The 27,339-nt window shown below is 44.1% G+C and overlaps 1 protein-coding gene across 4 annotated transcripts in view; it reads left to right on the top strand.

The window, feature by feature from the left end:
* The window catches only part of pde1a (phosphodiesterase 1A, calmodulin-dependent), a 477,351-nt gene that overhangs the window by 273,839 nt on the left and 176,173 nt on the right, over positions 1-27,339 (top strand). The window contains exon 1 of one of the 4 annotated variants that reach the window (XM_039757740.1): positions 21,602-21,756. The exons of the other annotated variants lie outside the window; for them this stretch is intronic. Coding sequence (XP_039613674.1) covers positions 21,704-21,756 — 53 coding nt within the window. The 5' untranslated portion in view covers positions 21,602-21,703. Of the gene's footprint in view, positions 1-21,601; positions 21,757-27,339 lie in introns of those variants that run through there. 4 annotated transcript variants of the gene reach the window in all.

Genomic DNA, 27,339 nt, shown 5'->3' on the forward strand with positions numbered 1-27,339 from the left:
TGGAGTGACAGAGACTTAGCAACCAGAGAGACAAAAAGATACACAAACACTTTTCCCATTATTAGGGTGGATTATGTTTTCAATCCACACTGAATTTATTATTATTATTAATTTATTTACAGTATCTATTTATTTGTTTAGCAGATGTCTTTATCCAAGGTGACTTACAAAGCAGCTTAAATACATACAAGAATGAAGGTGCAAGTATCAAAAAACACAAGAGAACAAGCATAAAATTGTGCACAAGGGAATGAGAACAACTACGTACTGTAATTATATCTGAAGCTCGCATGCTACAAAAGTCCTGAACCTAAACTCTCTGGGAGAGAAGCAAATCAGTTTCAAAATATTTCATAAAATGATGTGCTTCTATAATTCCCCTAAACACACGGGTGCCGTTTGAGTAGATAAAGAGAGGACTAGCGGAGCAGTTCCACAGATGGCCCGACTCACGGCAGGCTGAGGACGATGAGCCAGCATACGGAGACGCTGCAGAGGGGCTCTTGTCAGATTTTTGGCTGCATGTGAACACACATTTAAAAAAAAAAAATATATATATATTAATTTTTTTCAGGCTTAATCTGTTTACTTTAAAAGGCCAACAAGAGGCTCGTAGCCAAAGAAAACGGGTCATGTTAAAAAAATAATGTCAAAGTCTAATTGAAAGGTTTGACTCCGGGCTGCATTCATACTTATTTAAATAAACTAACGGTTAATCTTTGGATTTTTATACCATTAATAGCACACACACACACACACTCCTGTCACGTGATGTTCTCAGGGTGGCGGCTGCTTTTTTTTTTTTCTTTCCCCATTCATGTTTCACCCCAGCTTATAATTGGGGGTCCCTTTGCGCACCCTACAGGCAAGGCCTTGTAATAACACTCACTGTCTGTGTTTCTGTTGTTAGTCAAAACCAAAATCCAATTATATTTGTCACGTCTAATAATATGAAGAGTGCAAACTCTGAATTTCTTAGTTGCAGAAATTCCAAAAATATATAAATATTATATCATAAAGATACATGTAAAAACTCCTAGCTGGAATAAGAGAGCTGCTGCTGTCGACCCCTGGCCTGTAGGTGGCAGTATGCGGTGGTCAGATCTGCCCAGTGGTACAGCAGCTTTTCATTTTAAACATTTTGACATTCAAAGAGAGAAGGCCCAGCTTGTGGTGTCCACAAATCCAAACTGGTTTGTTTATTATGCTGCCCCCAAAGGTGAAGTCACCAGCATTCTATGGTGGGTCAGACGGATTCATTCATTGCACCAGGATTTCTAAAGATGTTTTTGTGTTTAATATCATGACCCAGTCGTACCCGTCTTAGTGTCTTCAAGACCCATTCCATGATGATCATCAGATTGGGAGGTGGGGGAATTTGGAGAACTGCCTCCGATTGATGTGGAGGGGGTCCATCCCCTTTGGAAAGTCACTGCTTATTTTCATAGTGAGGGGGTGTCCCACTTTGTGAATCGTTACCGACTGTCACAGCGGGCCGATATCGATTGTATAAGAAACACGTGGTGGGCCACCCACAAAACACGCGCTACCCCTTTCTATTAAATACAACTGTGATTTGCGAGCCTTCGCGACCGCGTGTGGCCCATTTCTATTGAATGCAGCGGTGACTCGTGACCCTTCACAACTCTATGTGAACCAATGGCAGGAATCCACGACCCAAACCCGTAGTTTAAGAAACTTTTAGTACAGAGGGATACATCCTCGCTTCCTTTAGATTTATTGTGTATTTAAGCGTCTAGTTTTGCCTGGTTTTCAACTCGTTGCCTGATTTTTTTTTTAACTTTGATTTTGCTTCTTGTCAGAGTTACGGTCACTACGGTTTATGTTTATTTTCTTTTGTTCTGCCTTTTGCCTGCTTCTCCCAGTTTACTCAGAAATTTGTTATCCCGTTTTCCTGCTGAGTCAGGACAAGTGCATATAGAAATAAAATGTAGAGTATTACTCCAAATGTTTGTGGTGCACCATCTGTTCGAAATGCAAATGCAAGGCATACATCTCTGTTATATTCCATTTGGCATGGGATTCATAAAAGCAGTGTTAATGGCTGTGATGCGCCATCTGTTGGAATGACAACTGCAATGCACATATTGCCATTTAGTAGGGGTTTCGCAAGAGCAGTGTTAATATTTGTAAAATGCCATCTGTTGGAAATGCAAATGCAATGCATACGTCTCCTTTATATGCCATTTGGTATGGGATTCGTAAAAGCAGTGTTAATATTTGTAATGCAATATTTGTAACGCACCATCTGTTGGAAATGCAAATGCAAGGCCTGTATCTCTGTTATATACCATTTAGTATGGGATTCATAAAAGCAGTGTTAATATTTGTAAAATGCCATCTGTTGGAAATGCAAATGCAATGCATACAGCTCTGTTATATTCCATTTGGTATGGGATTCGTAAAAGCAGTGTTAATGGCTGTGATGCGCCATCTGTTGGAATGACAACTGCAATGCACATATCTCTGTTATATGCCATTTAGTATGGGATTTGTCAAAGCAGTGTTAATGTTTGTGGCGCACCATCTGTTGGAATGACAAATGCAATGAGTTTTATTACTAAAAATGTTTTTGATGTGCCATGCTTTTGATTGGCAGAGATACGGCAGCCAGATGCACACACAGAGACACTTATCCTTTTATTAAGGTGGACTGTAGATTAATCTTTGCCTCCTCAAATATTACTTTGGGCTAGGAGGACAACTGTCAGGGTCTGTTGGTAACATAGAAAGGAGAAAGATCTAGGAAGTCGTGCATGAAGTGGGTCACGTGACACGAGTGGCACCATTGCCTCCCTGCTTTGTGTCCCTGTACCTTGAAGATGATGGACACATGTCATGCCCGTCTGTCACGTGATACCCCACAATGTTTCATTCTGGTCTCTTTTTTTAGTCATGAAAGTGTCCTTTTTCTCCATTTTGACCCCAGTGAATACAGTCGTTCACCCCGACTGCCCGCGCAGAGCTTCTGTTTGCTTAGCAGGTTTAATTTTAGCCTTTCCTGGTGAGTCTCTAGTGGCTTCTCTTTCAGGGATGTCTTCACTGTGGCTCTGCTGGCCCGCTCTCATGAAACCACAATTTGCTCTATGGCGGTCTGTGGCCGGGGGCAGCGTGAAGCCCGTAGTTTGATACTTCCTACAGGGGACGCTTGTTTACTGGCAGACAGAGCCAAGTTAATTTTCACAGAAATGGAGCTGAGATGGAAGGCTGAGGAGGACAGGAAGAGTGGACGAGGGCACCGCAAGTGACAATAGCCCACAGAGTAACAGAGGACTGCTGCACTCCAGGACTTCGCTCCTGCTCCTCACTCCCCCATCGTCATCTGCCTGCAAACTCCACAGCAGCGCTTTGAACTTGGATGACATTGAGACTTCTGTTTAGGGTCCCTGAGCCCCCTCAAGGCTGGACTAGTGCACCGCTCTTTAAAGAGTTTAAACAGATGGCTACCACTTTAAAATGCTGCTGCACAAGTCCTGCCTTGGACCAAACCTCATTAAGGCTGAAGGCTCAAAATCAACAGAACGGCCATCATGAAAGACACCAGAGGTCTTCTCATGTTACGCTTCTCCAAAGTGGCAGTCACTTCTGTAGCTTTGTGGCTCCAAATCCCTGGAATTCTCACCAATTGTCTCTCCATGACACTTGTCTGGTGCTCCTGGTCTAACCGAACCTGCTCTGCTGTTCACTGTCATCAGATGTCCTGCTGGTTTGGTTCTCATCTAAGAGACAGCCTGGCACCTTGGGTCTTGGGGCCCATTTCACCTTGGCATCCATCGACCCTCCGTGAATCTCACTGTGTGCTCAGAGGAATGAGTGCCGCCTGAAAGAAACAAATGTGAAAAAAATCACCTTTAACGTCTATCTATCTATCTATCTATCTATCTATTATATACTGCCTTCCATATCTATCTATCTATCATATAGTGCCTTTCACATCTATCTATCTATCTATCTATCATATAGTGCCTTTCATATCTATCTATTATATAGTGCCTTTCACTATCTATCTATCTATCTATTATATAGTGCTTTTCATATCTATCTATCTATTATATAGTGCCTTTCACTATCTATCTATCTATCTATCTATTTATTATATACTGCCTTCCATATCTATCTATCTATCATATAGTGCCTTTCACATCTATCTATCTATCTATCTATCATATAGTGCCTTTCACATCTATCTATCTATCTATCTATCTATCTATCTATCTATCTATCTATCTATCATATAGTGCCTTTCATATCTATCTATCTATCTATCTATCATATAGTGCCTTTCACATCTATCTATCTTTTTTTATTTTATTTTATTAATTTTATTACAATCCATACAAAACAATCAAGTTTTTACAAAAAGAAGAATTATGTTAAGAACAGATTGATCCCCACCCCTGAGAGAGAGAGCAAGCCAAACGGTGTAAAATTTAAGGCTTGTAAACATAACTAAATTAATAAATTCTCTGTGCTTTATAAACTTATTTTAAAATGTTACTGATTAGATCCTGCCATGTTTTGAAAAAAGTCTGTATGGATCCTCTAAGTATTTGATTTTTTTCCAATTTCAAATAATATAACACATCGGTTTCCCTCTGATTTAAAAGAGGAGAGTTTGGGTTCTTCCAGTTTATCAGAATAAGTCTGCGTGCCAACAGTGTCTATCTATCTATCTATCTATCTATCAATCATATAGTGCCTTTCATATCTATCTATCTATCTATCTATCAATCATATAGTGCCTTTCATTTCTATCTATCTTCTGCATCTGCCTTTAAGAACGCAGACGTTGCATTTCGCCGATTCCTATTTTCTTGTACCAGGGGGTTCATCCTCAGCTGTCCCACCTGTAGATGTGTCAGTGATGCCATCCTTTGGTTTTAGGAGTTTCCGGAAGACTAATGGGTCAGAAGTGACTGGGCAGTGAGGCACCAGTGGGTGTTTTAGTGTAAATGCCCACAGCACAGCCCCCATAACCCCCACACACACCACCGTGACTGCACCTCTTGTCTTTTCCCTTTCGAGCGTCGGAAGCTCAAGCACATGGCAGTTCAATTTAAAATGCAATGCCTAATTGCACTCTGATTTAAAATACACGACAATAGGGCTGAGATATCATTTTGAGTACGCAGAATGCGAATTAAAAAGATCTAAATTGACTTTCCCCAGTTGACCTGTACGGAGGTTTTGAGATCTCTGAAACAACGCCATCCATAAACCTTCAGTTACGTTTTTAACCATTAAAATGGCTCTTTAAAATGTCAAAAGTTAGACTTGATTTGTGTTGAACTGGAACACATTAACGCCGTGCGCAGCCTTTACTAGCCATCCGGTCGCTCAGATTATCTCGACATGAGAGCTGCGTCAACATCAGTTGACCAAATGCCTGCGCTTTTGTTTATTTAAAACTGGAGTTATGGAGATTCTGACAATGACAGGCCCCTCGAATTCGGCTTGTGGCCCAGTCAACATACAATTGAGGAACTGGAACAAAGGAAACAGAAACTCACAGGAATCAGCATTAAATGTTAAAACAGTGGGGAGGCATGGTGGCGCAGTGGTAGTGCTGCTGCCTCGCAGGTAGGAGACCCGTCTGGGTTCGCTTCCCTGGTCCTCCCTGCGTGGAGTTTGCATGTTCTCCCCGTGTCTGTGTGGGTTTCCTCTCACAGTCGAAAGACATGCAGGTTAGGTGCATTGGTGATTCTAAATTGGCCCTACTGTGTGCTTGGTGTGTAGGGGTGTGTGTGTGTGTGTGCCCTGCAGTGGGGTGGTGCCCTGCCCGGGGTTTGTTCCTGCCTTGTGCCCTGTGTTGGCTGGGATTGGCTCCAGCAGACCCCCGTGACCCTGTAGTTGGGATATAGCGGGTTGGATAATGAATGGATGAATGGAAGCCAACAGGGAAGGAAAAGCTGAGCGAGTTTTGAGTGGAATTGTGCATAAAAAATGTGACCTGGGCTGTGAGGACGTCCTACTAACCACTGTGCCGCCGTGCCTCCCTGACATTAAGTTAATAGAATCAAACATCAAAACTTTCAAATTTATTGCGAGCAACGGGAGCTTGGCAGCCATAGATACACGAAATTGAGAAAGAACTGAGACCCCGTCACTTTCCGCCTGCTTTCATGTGTTGTTGATTTCATTTGAATTTTTGCCCACACTCAGTAACCCATCATGGCAAAGTGAAGACATTTTATAGTTTGCTTTGCACATGCAACTGCAATCTCTCATTCCTAGAAGTTATCAGACCCTAATTCATTACTTTGTAAAAAGCCCCCTTTGGCTTCATTGACAACTTTGAGTCTACTTGGTAAGTCTCTTCAAGCTTTGCATGCCTGGATTTGGGCAGTTGATGCCATTCTTCCTGGCAGATCCTCTCAAGTGCCATTAGAACTTGATGGGAGACCAACAGTGGCTGCTGAATATACTGGACATCATGTAGAAAGGCACCCATGTTAAGAAGGTCCCACAACTCTCACCTCATCTCAGGACCAAATCCAGCTTATGAAGTCCAAGGAACTCACTATTGACCTCTGTGATCAAATTGTGTGGTACGGCACCGATCAGGGTAAGGAGATCAAACCATTTTCTGAAGCTTTGAGTGATCCCCAGAGCACAGCAGCCTCGAGAATTGTGAAATGGAAGAAGTTGGGGACCACCAGGACTCTTCCTGGAGTTGGACATTCAGCCAAACTGGGTAACCAGGTGGTGACTGAGAACTCAATGGTTGCTCCAGCAAAGCTTCAGAAGTCCTCTGTGGTGTTGATCAAACTCTTTATAGATCCCTAAGGCCAGAGCCACCAAAGTAGCACCTCTCATCACCCATAGCATGACGGAGATGAAATAAGTTATGTCACCTAATTGACTGACCAGTTCTGGTCCTTTGCTGAGATGGGAGAACCTGTCAGAAGGACAGCCATTCAAGCAGCACTCCATCCATCAGGTGGCTCGAGAGAAGACATTCTTAAGTAAAAGGGCAGATTTAAAGGACTCTGAGAGTCGGATGGTCTGATGAGACCAAAATGGACGTCTTTGGGCAGAACGCCAAGCACCATGTCTGGCAAAGACCAGGCAGCGCTCATCACTGGAACACATCTGACGTCACTTCTGGTTAAACTTCGTTAGTTCAGCCGCCTCCGCCCTGGGCCTGTTTAAGACACTCGCTGACTGGAAGTCGGTGTCCAGTGTGGGGCTGCCTGTGAGGTCAAACCTCATGAGAGAAAATATTTAAAACGTTTTACAGAAGTTAATTAAGCATCAGGGAGCTGCTTTAAGGAAAAAAGAAAAAAAAATGTAAATACAGTGTGTATATATATATATATATATATAATAATATAATTAGTGGGGCCCTTACCCAGCTGGGATGCCCTGACCATGGAAGGACTGGGGGAGAGAGTATCTTCAAGACTGTTTCCCCACCAGACTGACAGAGGGGCAGCCCCCTTGGTTTCCAGCGGAGCCACGAGTTACAAGCATGGAAGCACAACCCTGCTGCAGCCCGTGGCCACCGCCAGGGGGTGCCTGGATGTTCTGCCTCACCCGGAAGTGCTGCCGGAAGAAGATTGTTAGACACCTGGCATCCTTTTGGGTGCCCTTTAAAGGGAGCCAGTCGCCAGAAGTCATGGGCCAGAGTCGGGAGGAAGACAACAAAGCCTGTGGGGACTGAAGAGGTGGCAAAGGGACTGTGATGGTGAGTAGTGCATCGCACATTACCTTGTGCTGCGTGGACTCTCCTGACTGTCTGTGTCGGGGTTGAGGCGGCTGTACAGGCCTGGGCATCACAACATATACTGTTTTATATATATATATAAAGTTGTGCTTGAAAGTTTGTGAACCCTTTAGAATTTTCTATATTTCTGCATAAATATGACCTGAAACATCATAAGATTTTCACTCAAGTCCTAAAAGTAGATAAAGAGAAACCAGTTAAACAAATGAGACAAAAATATTATACTTGGTTATTTATTTATTGAGGAAAATGATCGAATATTACATATTTGTGAGTGGCAAAAGTATGTGAACCTTTGCTTTCAGTATCGGGTGTGACGTGGACAGATGTCCTGACATTTTCCCCCTTCCTGATTTCTTATTCTTTTGCATGTTTGTCACACAAAATGTTTCTGATCATCAAACACATTTAACCATTAGTCAAATATAACACAAGTAAACACAAAATGCAGTTTTTAAATGATGGTTTTTATTATTTAGGGAGAAAAAATCCAAACCTACATGGCCCTGTGTGAAAAAGTAATTGCCCCCGAACCTAATAACTGGTTGGGCCACCCTTAGCAGCAATAACTGCAATCAAGCGTTTGCGATAACTTGCAATGAGTCTTTTACAGCGCTCTGGAGGAATTTTGGCCCACTCATCTTTGCAGAATTGTTGTAATTCAGCTTTATTTGAGGGTTTTCTAGCATGAACCGCCTTTTTAAGGTCATGCCATAGCATCTTAATTGGATTCAGGTCAGGACTTTGACTAGGCCACTCCAAAGTCTTCATTTTGGTTTTCTTCAGCCATTCAGAGGTGGATTTGCTGGTGTGTTTTGGGTCATTGTCCTGTTGCAGCACCCAAGATCGCTTTAGCTTGAGTTGACGAACAGATGGCGGACATTCTCCTTCAGGATTTTTGGTAGACAGTAGAATTCATGGTTCCATCTATCACAGCAAGCCTTCCAGGTCCTGAAGCAGCAAAACAACCCCAGACCATCACACTACCAGCACCATATTTTACTGTTGGTATGATGTTCTTTTTCTGAAATGCTGTGTTCCTTTTACGCCAGATGTAACGGGACATTTGCCTTCCAAAAAGTTCAACTTTTGTCTCATCAGTCCACAAGGTATTTTCCCAAAAGTCTTGGCAATCATTTAGATGTTTCTTAGCACAATTGAGACGAGCCCTAATGTTCTTTTTGCTTAACAGTGGTTTGCGTCTTGGAAATCTGCCATGCAGGCCGTTTTTGCAGGCCAGTCTCTTTGTTATGGTGGAGTCGTGAACACTGACCTTAATTGAGGCAAGTGAGGCCTGCAGTTCTTTAGACGTTGTCCTGGGGTCTTTGTGACCTCTCGGATGAGTCGTCTCTGCGCTCTTGGGGTAATTTTGGTCGGCCGGCCACTCCTGGGAAGGTTCACCACTGTTCCATGTTTTTGCCATTTGTGGATAATGGTTCTCACTGTGGTTCGCTGGAGTCCCAAAGCTTTAGAAATGGCTTTATAACCTTTACCAGACTGACAGATCTCAATGACTTCTGTTCTCATTTGTTCCTGAATTTCTTTGGATCTTGGCATGATGTCTAGCTTTTGAGGTGCTTTTGGTCTACTTCTCTGTGTCAGGCAGCTCCTATTGAAGTGATTTCTTGATTGAAACAGGTGTGGCAGTAATCAGGAAATTGAACTCAGGTGTGATACACCACAGTTAGGTGATTTTTGAACAAGGGGGTAATTACTTTTTCACACAGGGCCATGTAGGTTTAGATTTTTTTTTCTCCCTAAATAATAAAAACCATCATTTAAAAACTGCATTTTGTGTTTACTTGTGTTATATTTGACTAATGGTTAAATGTGTTTGATGATCAGAAACATTTTGTGTGACAAACATGCAAAAGAATAAGAAATCAGGAAGGGGCAAATAGTTTTTCACACCACTGTATATATATATATATATATATATATATATATATATATATATATATATATATATATTATCAGCGTTTCTCAACCTTAAAGTATTTGTGACCTGAGCTTTCATAACAGTTTGAATCGCGCCCCCCCTAACGTTTTTTTGAAACAGGTTGAGAACCATCGATATATAGTACTAGCCCAAAAACGTTGCACATGTTAAAGTTGTCTGTGACGGGCTCCCTGTTTAAACGTGACTGCAAGTCGTGAACTGGGCCCTTCGTCGCACAGCATTATGATTTTTTATAAGGGAAACAAAATTACAAAAAAAAACCCTCGGACATTGATTCGATAGGAACGGCCCACTCTGAATCACTGTCCAAATCGTAATTATGTGGTGGTGTAGGAGCATTTCTGCTTCTGTCCGTTCACAGTCCGTCTCGTTTCACGACGCTGCGTTTCCTCTCACGATGTCTTCTCAACCTTTCTTTAATCTCACAGGTTGCTTTGTGGCAATCCAAAGAGTAAGGCAATATACACGGAGCAATGGTTATAAAAGGGGGACACACAGGTATCCAGGCTCTTTAAAGCATAAATAGGGATCACTTCACTGACATGTGAGCAAGCCACGGTACAACTGTGAGACGCGCAGCACTCACTGGCTACAACAAAACAATAATAATTTCCAAAACGTGCTGTTACGTTGTCATTCATTGTACCCACTGTCTTTCTTTCATTCATATGTCACGTAGGCGCATACCTTTTATCTTCGGCAATCTCATTCTCTAACCAGGCCTCAGGAGCTGACCAGCGTAACACTGTCCACCACCCCTTTCGTTATTCCTGCACATTGTTGACATCCGTGAGTAACAACAGCGTACTAAACTGGAAGGTGGTCTGCGCATGCGTGGAATTCACGGACAAACAAAGATCAAGATCTAAATGAAGATCTCTTTAGTTCATTTAAAGCACAACAGTTTGTTTAGTTTGAATGCCTGTGTTTTGAGGTGTGACTGGCGTACTGCAGTCTTCAGTAGTATAAGCCTGGAGGAGATTCTTAATGCAATGCCTATGTTTTAGCTGTCTCTCTACTGCCATCTAGTGCTTCTTCTGCTAATTAATTCGCGGACAAACAAAGATCAAGATTCAAATGAAGATTATATATTGAGATATTGAATACTATGCTTGGGACTGTGTTGTGGCTGGAGGGATTACGGGGTAGACATGCCATCCAGTTGAAGAAAAATAAACAGTTTATTTGTTTTATACGTGCCTCCGTGTCAATCTGTGTCGGGTCAGGCGCAATATAGCACCTTTTCTTACACTATATATATATATATATATATATATATATATATATATATATATATATATATATATATATAGTTAGGTCTATAAATATTTGGACAGAGACGACTTTTTTCTCATTTTGTTCTGTACATCACCACAGTGAATTTTAAATGACACAACTCCGATGACGCTGAAGTGCAGACTTTCAGCTTTAATTCAGTGGGTGAACAAAACGATGGCATAAAAATGTGAGGCAACTAAAGTATTTTTGAACACAATCCTTCATTTCAGGGGCTCAAAAGTAATTGGACAATTGACTCAAAGGCTATTTCATGGTCAGGTGTGTTCAAGTCCGTCGTATGTCTTATCAATTAAGCAGATAAAAGGCCTGGAGTTGATCTGAGGTGTGGTGCTTGCATGTGAAGATTTTGCTGTGAACAGACAACATGCGGTCAAAGGAGCTCTCCATGCAGGTGAAAGAAGCCATCCTTAAGCTGCGAAAACAGAAAAAAAACATCCGAGAAATTGCTACAATATTACGAGTGGCAAAATCTACAGTTTGGTACATCCTGAGAAAGAAAGCAAGCACTGGTGAACTCAGCAACGCAAAAGACCTGGACGTCCACAGAAGACAACAGTGGTGGATGAGCGCAGAATCATTTCCATGGTGAAGAGAAACCCCTTCACAACAGCCAGCCAAGTGAACAACACTCTCCAGGGCTTGGTCGGCGTATCGATATCCAAGTCTACCATCAAGAGAAGACTGCATGACAGTAAATCCAGAGGGTGCACTGCAAGGTGCCAGCCACTCATAAGCCTCAAGAATAGAAAGGCTAGATTGGACTTTGCTAAAGAACATCTAAAAAGCCAGCACAGTTCTGGAAAACATTCTTTGGACAGATGAAACCAAGATCAACCTCTACCAGAATGATGGCAAGAAAAAAGTATGGAGAAGGCGTGGAACAGCTCATTATCCACAGCATAGCACATCATCTGTAAAACACGCTGGAGTCAGGCAGTGTGATGGCTGCCAGTGGCACTGGGACACTCGTGTTTATTGATGAGGTGACACAGGACAGAAGCAGCCGAATGAATTCTGAGGTGTTCAGAGACGTACTGTCTGCTCAAATCCAGCTAAACGCAGTCAAATTGATTGGGGGCGGGCGTTTCATGATACAGATGGACAATGACCCAAAACATACAGCCAAAGCAACCCAGGAGTTTATTAAAGCAAAGAAGTGGAAAATTCTTGAATGGCCAAGTCAGTCACCTGATCTTAACTCAACTGAGCGTGAATTTCACTTGTTGAAGACTAAACTTCAGACAGAAAGGCCGACAAACAAACAGCAACTGAAAGTAAAGGCCTGGCAGAGCATTAAAAAGGAGGAAACCCAGCGTCTGGTGATGTCCAGGAGTTCAAGACTTCAGGCTGGCATTGCCAGCAAAGGGTTTTCAACCAAGTATTAGAAATGAACATTTGATTTCCAGTTATTTAATTTGTCCAATTACTTTCGAGCCCCTGAAATGAAGGGATTGTGTTAATAAAATACTTTAGTTGCCTCACATTTTTATGTAATCGTTTTGTTCAACCCACTGAATTAAAGCTGAAAGTCTGCACTTCAACTGCATCTGAGTTGTGTCATTTAAAATTCATTGTGGTGATGTACAGAACAAAATGAGAAAAAAGTCATCTCTGTCCAAATATTGATGGACCTAACTGTACATAGAGTATACATTTTATTTTTTTTTTTATGTCCTGACTCTCTGTGGTCATAAAAGATCCTTTGAGTAGGGTGTACCCCAATGTCCTGGCTAAATGCCCACCACGGCCTGGTCATTCTGGCCCCCTAATCGTCCTCTCTAACTGTCTGCCACTCTCATTACTTCACCAGCTAATGTGTGGTGAGCACACTGGTGCTTAATTGTCTGCCAACGCTCAGTCAATTTGGGGTCCTGTGGAGTTTTGTGAGAGTCGTCCATGCGTGTTAGGGAGCATAACATGTGGTATACGGGCTCTTTAAGGGCAGTTTATGGTCCTTCAGTGGGCTGTGTGGACTCAGGGCCATCTTAACGTCATTATAACCCAAAGTAGTGCACTGGGGACCCTCTTTGACAGCAAAACAGAAACATACACAGGCATCAGGAACACCATGGGCCCCTATGCTCCTGGGGGTCCCCAGCCAGTGCCCACATGTTAAGACGGCGCTGCCTCATACAGCCATTGCTTGACCGAGCGCCGTTTCATTCTGGGATGGCTCTTTGCATATGAACTTGGTTATTTTTTACTTCAAAACATCTTTTGAGATATGGAGAAAAAAATGAAATTGTGAATGCTTGGCAGGATAATTAGGACGACGCCAAAGAGATTAAGGAAACCTGAGCGGACAGGCAGCAAATCACAACCTATTGGTATTTCAAAAATCGGTCGCCATCTGTCCACCAGGTCATTTAGTGTACGGAATCCCGAGCGAAATAAATAAAAGGGTCTTTCTGGAACCTTCCATGTGGATAGGAGCCTAAAATGGATCCCCTAAGACATCACTCTGAAGAACTGCTCTGGCACCTTGAATTTTAAGAGTGTATGGGGGGCTGCACACTGGCGATCATGAGACTGGGTGGGAGGTGATTTTCTCAAAGATTAGGGGCAGCACTCCTGAGACTGGGGGCTAAAGCACCAGACACCCCCATAATGGGGGATAGGACCACCAGTAAAGAATGAAACATCAAAAATATGATCAATAGTCGTGATCAGCAAGCTTCAAATTTAATACAAGGAGACTTCACATGCCTACATAAGTGAGCCCCAATTTGTGAAAAGAATTAACTTTGACCTCTTATATCCCATTAAGGGGTGAATCACTGGGGTCTGCACGACTTCAAGTTCTCCTGATCATTTTTTACTGAAGACAGGTCAGGTCAGGTTGGGGGGCACACACTGGTACAGCACGTTGCCACACCCACCACACGATGAAACAGCTGGACACACAGTCCTGTCCCACCCTCCAGAAATGACCCTCTATCTCATTACTTGGCCCAATTTGAAAAGTGCTGAATTAAAGGCTTGTATATACAAGATTTGAAAATAGTCAGGTCAGGTTCAGGTTGGGGGGCACACACTGGTACAGCATATTGCCACACCCAGCCACCCACCTCATGATGAAACAGTTCAGGATCCCGGTTGGCAAACACCCAACCAGGCAGACATGTGGTGCAGTCCCACCCTCCAGAAATTACCCTCTGTCTGCCGCAGTCAGGTGTAATGTGGGCGTCCCCTTGGCCTGGTCTTCAACAATGAGGGTCCCGTGAACCGGACCACCCTCGGGTAATTGTGCAACGTGGCCGTAGTGCCGTAACTGGTGCTCCCTGACAATGCAGGTCATTCGGGACTCCGTGAGCGACACAAAGTCAAAGCAGCAGGACCCAAGGACCCCTCCATAGAGACACAGTGCTGAAGGAGTCCAGTCTTCGTCTCAGGTCACTGGATGGTGTCCATGTCCCACAACCATGTACTGAAGACACCTACTGGTTTATTCTTTATCATCCATCCATCCATCCATTTTCCAACCCGCTGAATCCGAACACAGGGTCACGGGGGTCTGCTGGAGCCAATCCCAGCCAACACAGGGCACAAGGCAGGAACCAATCCATGGCAGGGTGCCAACCAACCGTAGGACACACACAAACACCCCCACACACCAAGCACACACTTGGACAAATTTACAATTGCCAGTCCACCTAACCTGCATGTCTTTGGACTGTGGGAGGAAACCCACGCAGACACGGGAAGAACATGCAAACTCCACACAGGGAGGACCCGGGAAGCGAACCCAGGTCTCCTAAATGCGAGGCAGCAGCGCTACCCACTGCACCACCATGCTGCCCTATTCTTTATCATGGTGGTGTCATTTCCTGCGCAACATATGGTCTAAAAACGGCTGATCAGTGAGGGTTTTTCAGGTCTAGAGGAACAAAAATAGGGGGCATGTGGGGGGGGGGATGACATCAAACATTCAATATCCTGTGTAACTATTATTATTATTATTAACTAGACAACATGATGCATTGAAAGGTGCATCATATGTGGGGGTTTCCTTGTATTGGTGAGTCAGACGGCGCCAGACCAAAAAAAACCTGAAGTGGCTTCAATTCATTCTTATGGGCAGAATAGTTTTACTTTACTCCACAAAAGACATCAGCTGTTGATAAATCTGCTCCGTCTGAGGACGAGGGAGGAAAACAAAAAGCGCTTCAACCGCATCCTGCACGCCCCCTGGTGGCAGAGACATGTATTGTGAAAGGCTGCGAAGCTCAGATGAATAACGGTTTAACCTAAAAAGACAGAAACATCGAAGCGCAGTCAAGTCTGGTCAGGCAGTCAGTTGTTTTATTCTTATAAATTAACATTTAAACTCTGAGAGATGAGCAGGTGTCATAACCGATAGACAGATAAATGTAATTTATAACTGACAGATACAGGGGTGGATCTGCTATGAAATTAATGAAGCTTAAGCTTCAGGGCCTCGAATCCTGGAGGAGTTCCAGAAGTGACTTTAGTCCTCATGGCTTAAAAAAATAAAAAAAAGCGTATCTACCGTATGTAGTGGTGAAATTTCTAAAAACATTTGTGGTGGTCTGTCATGAAACAACCCCATATGAAGAAAATAACTGTGATTACGCAGACCTCGCTGCTGCTTGTGAAAGGGCCACCATAACAGTTCAAGCTTCAAGAAAACAGAAATATGGGCAGATACATGTGAAGTGCATAACACAAAAGGTAAATGTGAAAGGCACTATAAGAGAAAAATATATGTGGAAGACTGTGTAATAGACAGATGTGAAGGGATATATATATACTGTGTATATATATACTGCTCAAAAGAATTAAAGGAACACTTTTTAATCAGAGTATAGCATAAAGTCAATGAAACTTATGGGATATTAATCTGGTCAGTTAAGTAGCACAGGGGGTTGTTAATCCGTTTCAGCTGCTGGGGTGTTAATGAAATTAACAACAGATGCACTAGAGGGGCAACAATGAGATGACCCCCAAAACAGGAATGGTTTAACAGGTGGAGGCCACTGACATTTTTCCCTCCTCATCTTTTCTGACTGTTTCTTCACTAGTTTTGCATTTGGCTACAGTCAGTGTCACTACTGGTAGCATGAGGCGATACCTGGACCCTACAGAGGTAGTCCAACTTCTCCAGGATGGCACATCAATACGTGTCATTGCCAGAAGGTTTGCTGTGTCTCCCTGCACAGTCTCAAGGGCATGGAGGAGATTCTAGGAGACAAGCAGTTACTCTAGGACAGCTGGAGAGGGCCATAGAAGGTCCATAACCCATCAGCAGGACCAGTATCTGCTCCTTTGGGCAAGGAGGAACAGGATGAGCACTGCCAGAGCCCTACAAAATGACCTCCATCAGGCCACTGGTGTGAATGTCTCTGACCAAACAACCAGAAAGACTTCATGAGGGTGACCCAAGGGCCCCATGTCCTCTAATGGGCCCTGAGCTCACTGCCCAGCAGCATGCAGCTCGATTGGCATTCGCCATAGAATACCAGAATTGGCAGATGCACCACTGGTGCCCTGTGCTTTTTACAGATGAGAGCAGGTTCACCCTGAGCACGTGACAGAAGTGAAAGGGTCTGGAGAAGCCATGGAGAACATTATGCTGCCTGTAACATCATTCAGCATGAGCAGTTTGGTGGTGGGTTAATGATTGTCTGGGGAGGCATATCCATGGAGGGTCACACAGACCGCTACAGGCTTGACAAAGGCACCTTGGCTGCCATTAGGTATCAGGATGAAATCCTTGGACCCATTGTCAGACCCTATGCTGGTACAGTGGCTCCTGGTGCACGACAATTCCTGGCCTCATGTGGTGAGAGTATGCAGGCAGTTCCTGGAGGATGAAGGAATTGATACCATTGACTGGCCACCACACTTTCCTGACCTAAATCCAATAGAACACCTCTGGGACATTATGTTTTGGTCCATCCAATGCCACCAGGTTGCACCTCAGACTGTCCAGGAGCTCAGTGATGCCCTGGTCCAGATCTGGGAGGAGATCCCCACAACACCATCTGTCATCTCATTAGAAGCATGCACCGATGTTGTCAGGCATGTATACAAGAACACAGGGGCCATACAAAGTGCTGCGTACAATTTGGAGTTGCTGCAATTCAATTTGGGCAAAATGGACTAGCCTGCCACATAATGTCTTCACTCTGATTTTTGGGGCGTCTTTGAATTCAGGGCTCTGTAGGTTGATCATTTTCATTTCCATCAAACGATGTGACATCCTTTCGCTCCTAACACATTACCCAGTCTATATTGGTATAGATATCCAGGAGGATTTCTTTTTCCCATTGAGATCTGATGTGTTTTCAAAGTGTTCCTTTCATTTTTTTGAGCAGTTTATATATATATATTGTGGCATCCAGCCCCGCCCAGGACGCCCAGGAGGACCGGAGGAGGGCTTGTGCCTCCTCCAGACCGCGAGGGGGTGTCCGCCCTGGTTATGTTGGGGGCCTCGGGTAAAGGGCTTGGAAGCCCAGCCCTGTAGGGACCCGTGGCCACCGGTGCCTGTAGAAGTCTGAAGCCCAGCACTTCCGCCACACCAGGAAGTGCTGGGGGGAAGAAGACAGGGGACACCCGGAGGGCTTCCGGGTGCGCAGCCGGCATTTCTGCCACACTGGGGCGTGTCTTCTGAGGAGTGCCAGGAAGCAGCTGGAGCCCATCCGGGTTCCTATGTAAGGGGCCGCCTCCCTCCAGTCATTGGTGGATGTCGGGTGGAAGTGGACAGAACTGGAGAGAGGATTGGAGGCGGCCAGGAGAAAGGCACAAGGACTGTGAGGCCTGGACATTTGGGGGAACGGTGCTGGAGGCACTGGGAAGTGCACTGAAGTAAATATTCTTGTAAATATTGTATAATAAACGTGTGTTGGGTGAACAGAAGTTGTCCGTCTGTGTGTGTCCGGGCCAGCGTCCACAATATATACAGTATATATAATAAATAGATGTGAAATTTGGCTAAATAAAACATGTGAAAGGCACCATAAGATGCACAGAGAGATAGAAATGAAAGGCACTATATAGTACAAACCCAATTCTAATGACATTGGGACGTTGTGTAAAACGTAATTATAAACAGAATACAATGATTTGCAAATCCTTTTCCAACTATATTCAATTGAATACACCAAGAAGAGAAGATATCGAATGTTCAAACTGATAAACTTTATTGTTGTTTTGCAAATCTTCGCTCATTTTGAATTTGATTCCTGCAACACGTTCCAAAAAAGCTGGGCTAGGGGCAGCAAAAGGCTGGGAAAGTTGAGGAATCTTCAAAAAACACCTGTTGTGAACGTTCCACAGGTGAACAGGTTCAGTGGAAACAGGTGTTTGTCATGATCGGGTATAAAAGGAGCATCCGCCAAAAGGCTCATTCGTTCACAAGCAAGGATGGGGTGGTTTTCACCACTTTGTGAACAACTGCGTGGGCAAATAGTCCAGCAGTTTAAGAACAACATCTAGGGAATCTGGGGATTTCATCATCTACTGTCCATAATATCATCCAAAGATTCAGAGAATCTGGAGAAATCCCTGCACGTAAGCAGCAAGGCCGAATACCAGCACTGGATGCCCGTGACCTTTGATCCCTCAGGCGGCACTGCATTAAAAACCGACATCATGTTGTAAAGGATATTAGCACGTGGGCTCAGGAATACTTCAGAAAGCCATTGTCAGTTAACACAGTTCGTCGCTACATCTACAAGTGCAAGTTAAAACTCTACCATGCAAAGCGAAAGCCATATATCAACAACACCCAGAAACGCCGTCGGCTTCTCTGGGCCCGAGCTCATCTGAGATGGACTGACGCAAAGTGGAAAAATGTGCTGTGGTCCGACGAGTCCACATTTCAAATTGTTTTTGGAAATCTTGGACGTCGTGTCCTCCGGGCCAAAGAGGGAAAGGACCACCCGGATTGTTATCAGCGCAAAGTTCAAAAGCCAGCATCTGTGATTGTAATGGGGTGTGTTAGTGCCCATGGCATGGGTAACTTGCACATCTGTGAATTCACCATTAATGCTGAAAGGTACATACAGGTTTTGGAGCTGCCATCCAAGCGGCGTCTTTTTCAGGGACGTCCCTGCTTATTTCAGCAGGACAATGCGAAGCCACATTCTGCATTTGTTACAACAGCGTGGCTTCATAGTAAAAGAGTACGGGTACTAGACTGGCCTTGTCTGCAGTCCACACCTGTCTCCCATTGAAAACGTGTGGTGCATTATGAAGCGCAAAATACGACAACGGAGACCCCGGACTGTTGAGCAACTGAAGTTGTACATCAAGCAAAAATGGGAAAGAATTCCACGTCCCAGGCCCGCACCTTGGGGAAGACAACCATGACACTTGTCAGGGGCCCGCCCTTTTTCTAGTTTTTTTTTCTCGAAAGGTCCATTATTAACGCACATATTTGAAACACGAAAGGGGCCCGAACTCTGTCAGCTGCCTGGGGCCCAGAATTTCCTAGGTGCGGGCCTGCACCTCCACAGCTTCAACAATTAGTGTCCTCAGTTCCCAAACGCTTATTGAGTGTTGTTAAAAGGAAAGGTGACATAACACAGTGGTAAACATGTCCCTAGCCCAGCTTTTTTGGAACGTGTTGCAGGCATCAAATTCAAAATGAGCGAAGATTTGCAAAACAACAATAAAGTTTATCAGTTTGAACATCTGATATCTTGTCTTCATAGTGTATTCAATTGAATATAGGCTGAAAAAGTTTTACAAATCATTGTATTCTGTTTTTATTTACGTTTTACACAATGTCCCAACTTCAATGGAATCGAGGTTGTAGATTTATAAATTAAACAAGTTATAAAATAAATTGTCAGATATAAAAGGCACTATAAAATAGATAGATAGATAGGAAAGGCACTATATAATAGATAGACAGAGAGATAGGAAAGGCACTATATAATAGATAGACAGAGAGATAGGAAAGGCACTATATAGTAGATTTATAAATTAAAGAAATAATAAAATAAATGGTCAGATATGAAAGGCACTATAAAATAGATAGATAGATAGATAGATAGATAGATAGATAGATAGATAGATAGATAGGAAAGGCACTATATAATAGATAGACAGAGAGATAGGAAAGGTATGATAGATAGATAGATATGAAAAGCTCTATATACTAGATTTATAAATTAAAGAAATTATAAAATAAATGGTCAGATAAATATGAAAGGCACTATAAAATAGATAGATAGGAACGGCACTATATCGATCTATCTAATAGATCTAAAAAATGCACCACATTGCACATCAATAACGTCACTACATAACGGATGTATACAATATATATGAGAAAGGGATTATGTTATTGATTGTTATTGGCATGCTACTGACAGCGTGACAGCGATCGATAGAGACAGACGTTTAAGGCACTATATTATAAACAAATAAATGCATGTTAGAGGCGCCTGTATAATCGACAGGATCGGTGCCCTACGATTGATTGACAGAAAATGAGCTCGACTAAGTAGATTTTGTCGCACAATCAGACAGTAAATGAAACCAGTTGCGTCACCGTTCCCGCTTTTCGGTCGTTTTCCCGGCCGCCCGGTCATCGCTTTACCTTCCCTTGCTTGTTTTTTTTTTTTTGTAAACGTTTTGCTTGGTCAGATTGATGTCATATTTTTCGGCTTTGGAGAGAAAGTCACCATTTACGAAGTTATACTTATTTAGTTTATAGGGTGACGTTTATGTCTGGTTTATATAGCGCCTTTCAAATCTACCAAGCTTCTAACATTTTCCGAAGATGATTGGATTGATTCCATCCCTGAGGTTTTGGCTAAAGTTTTACAGCCGGATGTCCTTCCTGACGCTAACCCTCTCTATTTATCCTGGCTTGGGACCGACTGTTTTGCCCACCTGGTCGCTAGATTACCTCGTTTCTTACAGCCCCTTGCTTCTTTCTCTACTATGTAGCGCCTTTCACATTTTCCCATTTCTTTTCTTCCTCGTCTCTTTTTGTACCGGTGAGCTCACGCCGCCTCGTCGGTCCACACACACGAGCCTCACCCGAAGCGGTTTAGCAGCCCTTCAGTTCTTCGCCGCTTTAATTCCAAACTTCGAAACCGAATCTCCGGCGCCAGAAGTGAGGCGCGCCGCGCATCTCAGCTCAGCCCTGCCTCGCTCGCTCTTCTTGAAGCTTTTGGAAGACAGCGAATAGAAGGCAGATTGTGACACGAGGGCACCCAGCTTCCTGACGTGCGGCCAGTCCCAAAGGCAGGAGCCATCCGTCATCATTAGCTCGTGTACACAACTAAGTTTGAGCAAGTCTGTTGAAGTTCTGGCACGGGGCGGCTGCCTCCTGTGGTGTTTCTCGGGGCCGTAAATGAAGCGAGCGCCGGGCTTTCCTTTTATTTGCTCCCACGCGATCTGTTAACGTTTACCTGGCTCGGGCGGTCGCTCCTCCTCGTCGTCGTCTGCAGGGTGATCGCCCGCTCGGCTCGGGACAGGAGTGTCACAGCTGCACCGCCCGACTTTTCCATTGCCTGTTTTTTGGGACTTAGTGAGCCAGGCAGTACTTCTCCGACTTGGCCTTAGCAGCCCCCGATTCGTCAGATAGGAGGGGTGTTGGGTGGGGGTGGGGGACCAAGGGGCAGGCGCTTTAAGCAAACTTTGCTTAACTTTGCGGCGCTGAAGAGGAGTCACGTAGAGGAGCTCCGTCCGTGTCCCGAAGCAGTACGGCGGATTAAATGGACGAGTGTGTGACCATCAAGAGGAAGCTGCTGCACCGACCCATCTTCAGGTAAGCGCGCCCCCGCCTCCGCGTCTCCCTGCTGCGCGCACACTCTCTCTTTCTCTCGGGGTGACCGCCGTGTGACAGACGACCCGTCCACTGCATGTTCTTGATGGCTGTGGTGACACTCTTGTACCTGCTGGCAGATCCCCGTTTTTATGTTGCAGTAAGACTGACGGCGCCAAGGACAGGCGCTGTTTGCTTTTCTCGGAAGAGAAGGGCGGGACGGGGCGGTGGGGACAGGTGAAAGACAGGTGTGAAGGCTGGCAGAACCGAGTTGATGCCAACCTATTGTCGGGTGAGAGAAATTCATATGGTAAAATTTATAATAGAAAAAAAAAATACATTATTGGTAAGTGAGCATTGGCTGGCACGGCGGTTTTAGTGGTAATATTCCTTTCTTGTCCAGTCATTTCTGCCCTGCTCAGGTCCTGAATGTGGCAAGCGGGTACAGCTGGGCTAGGGGCACTGCCACTTGTACCTCTTTCTTATCTGGGGAGGGGGTTAGGTGTTGTGCTGTAATATTTTTGCTTTCTTCTGCCAGTTCATAAATCATTAAGGAAATACGGCAAATAAAAAGCCCTTTAGCGTGGCTAACCTTAGATGGGCACAAGTGGGTATTAGAGGGTACCACCTGGGATGGGGGGGTTGATCCAATTTGTATCCCAGTCTTGGCAATAGAGCACTTGGCCAAAAGAGAGTTGACCGCCAGGCTTGATTCTTTTTATGGGTAAGCCTGGGTGGGCATTACTGCAAATGACTGGCACACACATCGATGTGCAAAGCTTTCTTTGAGGTACGGTAAATGGCTGACAGATCTGTTCCAGGCCTTGTCGGGGATAAAAGTTCTGGTTTTTTTTTTGTTTTTTTTTTGTCAAAAATCAGTTACTAGATTGGGAGAAATAGTTTAGTTTGTGGCAGTTTCATATAGCGCCTTTCAGACTGGGCCATGTGAGCGAGTGTCTTTCACATCGGTTTGTGTTATAAAGTTTCAAAGCAATCAAGCAGTCTTTAATATGGCATCTTTCAGACTGGGCCGTGTCTTTTAGAAGCAGTGTGTGTTATACAGTGCCTTTCTCAATAGGATTTATAACAGAGGACATTTCAAAGCAGCTGGTGGGTTTTATATAGCGCCTTTCTTTTGAAGTTAGCACTGTCTCTTTGGAGAATCTGTTGGTTTGACGTTGTATCGCTCACAGAGTCCTGAGTGAGGCACATGACCTGCATTGTGATGGAGCGTCACTCGCGGCACTACGGCCATGTGGCGTGATTACCCGAGGGTGAACTGGCTCATTGTTGAAGACCCGATTAGTTGGACCATGCCAAAGCGATGCCCACGTAACACCTGGCTGCATCAGATAGAGGGTCATTTCTGGAGTGTGGGACTGCACCGCATGCTTGCCAGGGAGATCCCAAGCTGTTTCATTGTGTGGTGGGTTCAGCAATGTGCTCTACCAGTGTGTGCCCCCCAACCTGAGCTGACTTGCATCTGAAGGAGTAGCTGCTCTGAAATTTTGTTATACTTGGTCAAATGACAAAGAAAGGTTCTGATTCTACTTTCAGAGCTTATGGGGACTTTGTATATGTGCTTTGGGACTCCTGGCTCACGACAGCTCTGTTGATTGTGGTTCTAGTTAGCTAATTGTGAACTGTCTTGTTAAGTTAACTTATGTTCTATGGTACTTAGTGGGTGGAGCCCCAGGAGGCGGGGCCACCCTGACATCACCTCACTCCTGGGCTGTCCCTCTCCGGCTATTTGAATCTGCTGAGAAGGCTCAGAATCAGGACGTTATGTGTTTTGTGGTGGAGTGTATGTAAGTTGGATGTTCTGCTTTTGATCATTTTTCGTATATGATGGCGAGACATGGATGCTATCCAGTGACCTGAGACGAAGGCTGGACTCCTTCATGTGGGTCAATGTGGGAGAATCCTCAGCTACCGCTGGTTTGACTTTGTGTTGCTCATGGAGTCCTGAATGAGGCACATGACCTGCATTGTGAGGGAGCGTCAGTTACGGCACTATGGCCATGTGGCGCGATTACCAGAGGGTCATCTACCTCGCAGGACCCTCATTATTGAGGACCCGAGTGGCTGGAACAGGTCTAGGGGATGCCCACATAACACCTGGCTGCGGCAAACAGAGGGTCATTTCTGGAGGGTGGGACTCCAAATTAATTTATGTTTTAATCTCTACAAGCAGCTAATAAATTTGTTCATAAAAGTTTCTTGTAGGTAAGCTCATGCTGGCAGCAGTGGGTAATGATGGGCAACAATGGGCTTTCCTTGCAGAGATGTGCCAGTGTAGGTTGATTACTTGTTTTTTCCCTCTTTTTGTTGATCTCTATTATGATGTCAGATCAAAAATGACTAAAGAAAGGATAAAGAACTGACACTTGTTCATGAGAACAATCAGACTGGCATCAGTGGATAATGGTGGGCACAGATGAACCTAAATAAATTAGTTTCTATTATGATTTCTAAAAACAGTTAATAAGTTAGCCCAAAACAGTTTCTTGTAAGTTAGCCCATGTGGGCACCAATGGGTAACAGAGAGCACGCGTGAATTGTACTTGAGGCGTGTCGCTGTAGCCTCATTAGTATTTATCTCGGATTTGCCAATGGTCTATGCTAAGCTGTCACTTCAGAAAGCACTACAAAATATGAAAAGCATTCATTCTTGTTTATGAGAAAAACTCGGGGGGCACTGGGGGCTAATGCTGGGCAGAAAGGGCTTCACTTAAGGTGCTTTGGTGTAGGTTGATTAACTCTTATCTGGGTCCAAAATGATTTTGCATCTGTTATTATTTCTAAAACCAGTTAAAAATTAAAAATTAGCTAACCAAATGTGGGCACTGTGGGGGTAAGGGTGGGCACAGACAAGAGCCCCTGAAGCTGTCCTAGTTGTAGGTTGATTAGTTGTTATGTTGGTCTTGAATAATGTCATTTCTGTTGTAATCTGTCTAATTTATTAGACAATAAAGTATTTCTAGCATGTAAGCCCATATGGGCACTGTGGGTATTTGTGGGCACCAGGTGAGCTTCATGTAAGGTGCCCAAGTATCAGTTGATTAGTTCTTATCCTGGTCTGAAATATTCTTTTCTGTTGCAATCTCTAAACGTGGCTAATTATTTGATAACAAAATAAAATATTTTAGTAGGTAAATCCATATGGGCACCAAGAGGTAACAGTGGGTACAGGTGAACTTTACTTGTAGTGGTGTGCCAGTATGGGTTAATTATTTATCTTTTTTGCTTTTTTTTTTCTTCAAATATCTACATTACATGGCCAGCTCCAAACTCAATACAGAAATGGTGAAAAATACCCATCAGATGGGCATCGGTGGGTACTATGGGCAGAGATGAGCTTCTCTTAAATTTTCCTTAGTTTAGGTTAATTGGTTCATATCCTGATTTGAAATATTCTTTGCTTTTGTTATTTCTGAAAGCAGTTAGTAAATGAGCCAAAACAGTTTCTTGGAAGTCAGCCCAGATGGGTAAATAGTAGGCAAAGATTGGCACATTATATACTTGAGATATGCCAGTGTATTTTGACTAGTTGTTATCCTGGCTCTCAATGATTTGCTTTTTGTTGTCATCTCTAAGTCCACTTAATATACAGCATTACCTCCAAGACCTACACTATATGGGCATCTGTGGGTAATGGTGGGCACAGATTAGCTTTTTTGAAGTATGTTTTTATTGTTTATTCTATATTAGCCCAGGCAGGCACTGGTAAGTTCTGGAGAGATTCCACCCCAAATAAATATTTACTTTGTAGGTAAACACAAATAAGCTTTACAAAAAGAGCCTATAGGGGCAACAGCAAACACAGGTGGGCACAGATAAATGTTCGTTCGAGGTGTGCCAGGGTATGTTGATTGGGTCGTAACCTGACATATAAGCTGTCAATGAATGATTCACACTGTCATTTCTGTAATCACTACAAAAATATCCCAAATGCCGGCTCTTGTGGGGCATCCGTGGGTCCCGAGTCCCTCCTGGATTTTCATCTCCTGCTACTCGGGCACTGACAACTAGTGCCAGGTTTTCTGTAAGGTAAAAGAGGTGGCAATTCTAATCCAGACCTTGTCAATGATAAATAAGGTTCCTGTTCTTACGTGAAAAACTCAGTTAATAAAATGGGAGAACTCCTTCACTGTGGGTGGTGTTTTATATAGCGCCTTTCAGATGCAGCCATGTGACTAGGTGTCTTTTGAATCAATTTTATTGTATAGTGCCTTTACAAATAAGTAATTATCATAATGCACATTTCAAAGTACTCAGTCGCTGTGTTTTATATAGCACCTTTCACTCTGAGTGAGCACTATTTCAGACCCTTTATTAGAACATTAGAGCACCCGAGACGAGAACAGGCCATTCAGCCCAACAAAGCTCGCCAGTCCTATCCACTTATTTCTTCTATACTAACATCAAGTTGAGTTTTGAAAGTCCATTAAGTCTTACTGTCCACCACACTACTTGGTCGCTTATTCCAAGTGTCTACCGTTCTTTGTGTAAAGAAAAGCTTCCTAATGTTTGTGTGAAATTTACCCTTGATAAGTTTCCAACTGTTTCTTGATGACCTCATTTTAAAGTCACCGTCTCGATCCACTGGACTGACGCCCTTCATCATTTTAAACACTTCACTCAGGTCTCCTCTAATTCTCAGTAAAGGCTCAGCTCTTGTAATCTTTCCTCAAAACTCATCCCTTGTAGCCCTGAATCAGCCTTGTCGCTCTTCTCTGGACCTTTTCTAATGCTGCTATGTCCTTTTTGTAGCTTTTCTATGTATCAGTCTTTTATATAGCGCCTTTCAGAGTGGGCCGTGTAATTAGGTGTGCAATCTGTGGGTACAGTGACTCTGACATTGTGGATTCAGATCCTGTTACTGACACTTGTGTGACTGCGAGGAAGTCACTTCACCTGCCTGTGCTCCAACTGGAAATAAAGAAATCAAAAAATCAATGTAACCAATTCAGTCAGTGTCCAACCCGCTATATCCTAACACAGGGTCACGGGGGTCTGCTGGAGCCAATCCCAGCCAGCACAGGGTGCAAGGCAGGAACAAATCCCTGGGCAGGATGCCAGCGCACCGCAGGGCCCACAAACCTTTGGACTGTGGGAGGAAACCCACGCAGACATGGGGAGAACATGCAGACTCCACGCAGGGAGGACCCGGGAAGCGAACCTGTGTCGCCTAACTGCGAGGCAGCAGCGCTGCCACTGTGCCACCCATGTAACCAATTGTATCTCTCAAATGTTGTAAGTCCATCCATCCACCCATCCATTATCCAACCCGCTATATCCTAACTACAGGGTCACGGGGGGTCTGCTGGAGCCAATCCCAGCCAGCACAGGGCGCAAGGCAGGAACAAATCCTTGGGCAGGGTGCCAGCTCACCGCAGGGCACACGCACACACCCACACACCAGGGACAATTTAGGATCGCAAATGGACTGTGGGAGGAAACCCACGCAGACACGGGGAGAACATGCCAACTCCACGTACAGAAGCGAACCCAGATCTCCTAACTACGAGGCAGCAGCGCTACCCACTGCACCACCGTGCCGCCATGTTGTAAGTCAGTCTGGAT

Source organism: Polypterus senegalus, chromosome 6 (genome assembly GCF_016835505.1).
Source record: "Polypterus senegalus isolate Bchr_013 chromosome 6, ASM1683550v1, whole genome shotgun sequence".
NCBI lineage: Eukaryota > Metazoa > Chordata > Cladistia > Polypteriformes > Polypteridae > Polypterus > Polypterus senegalus.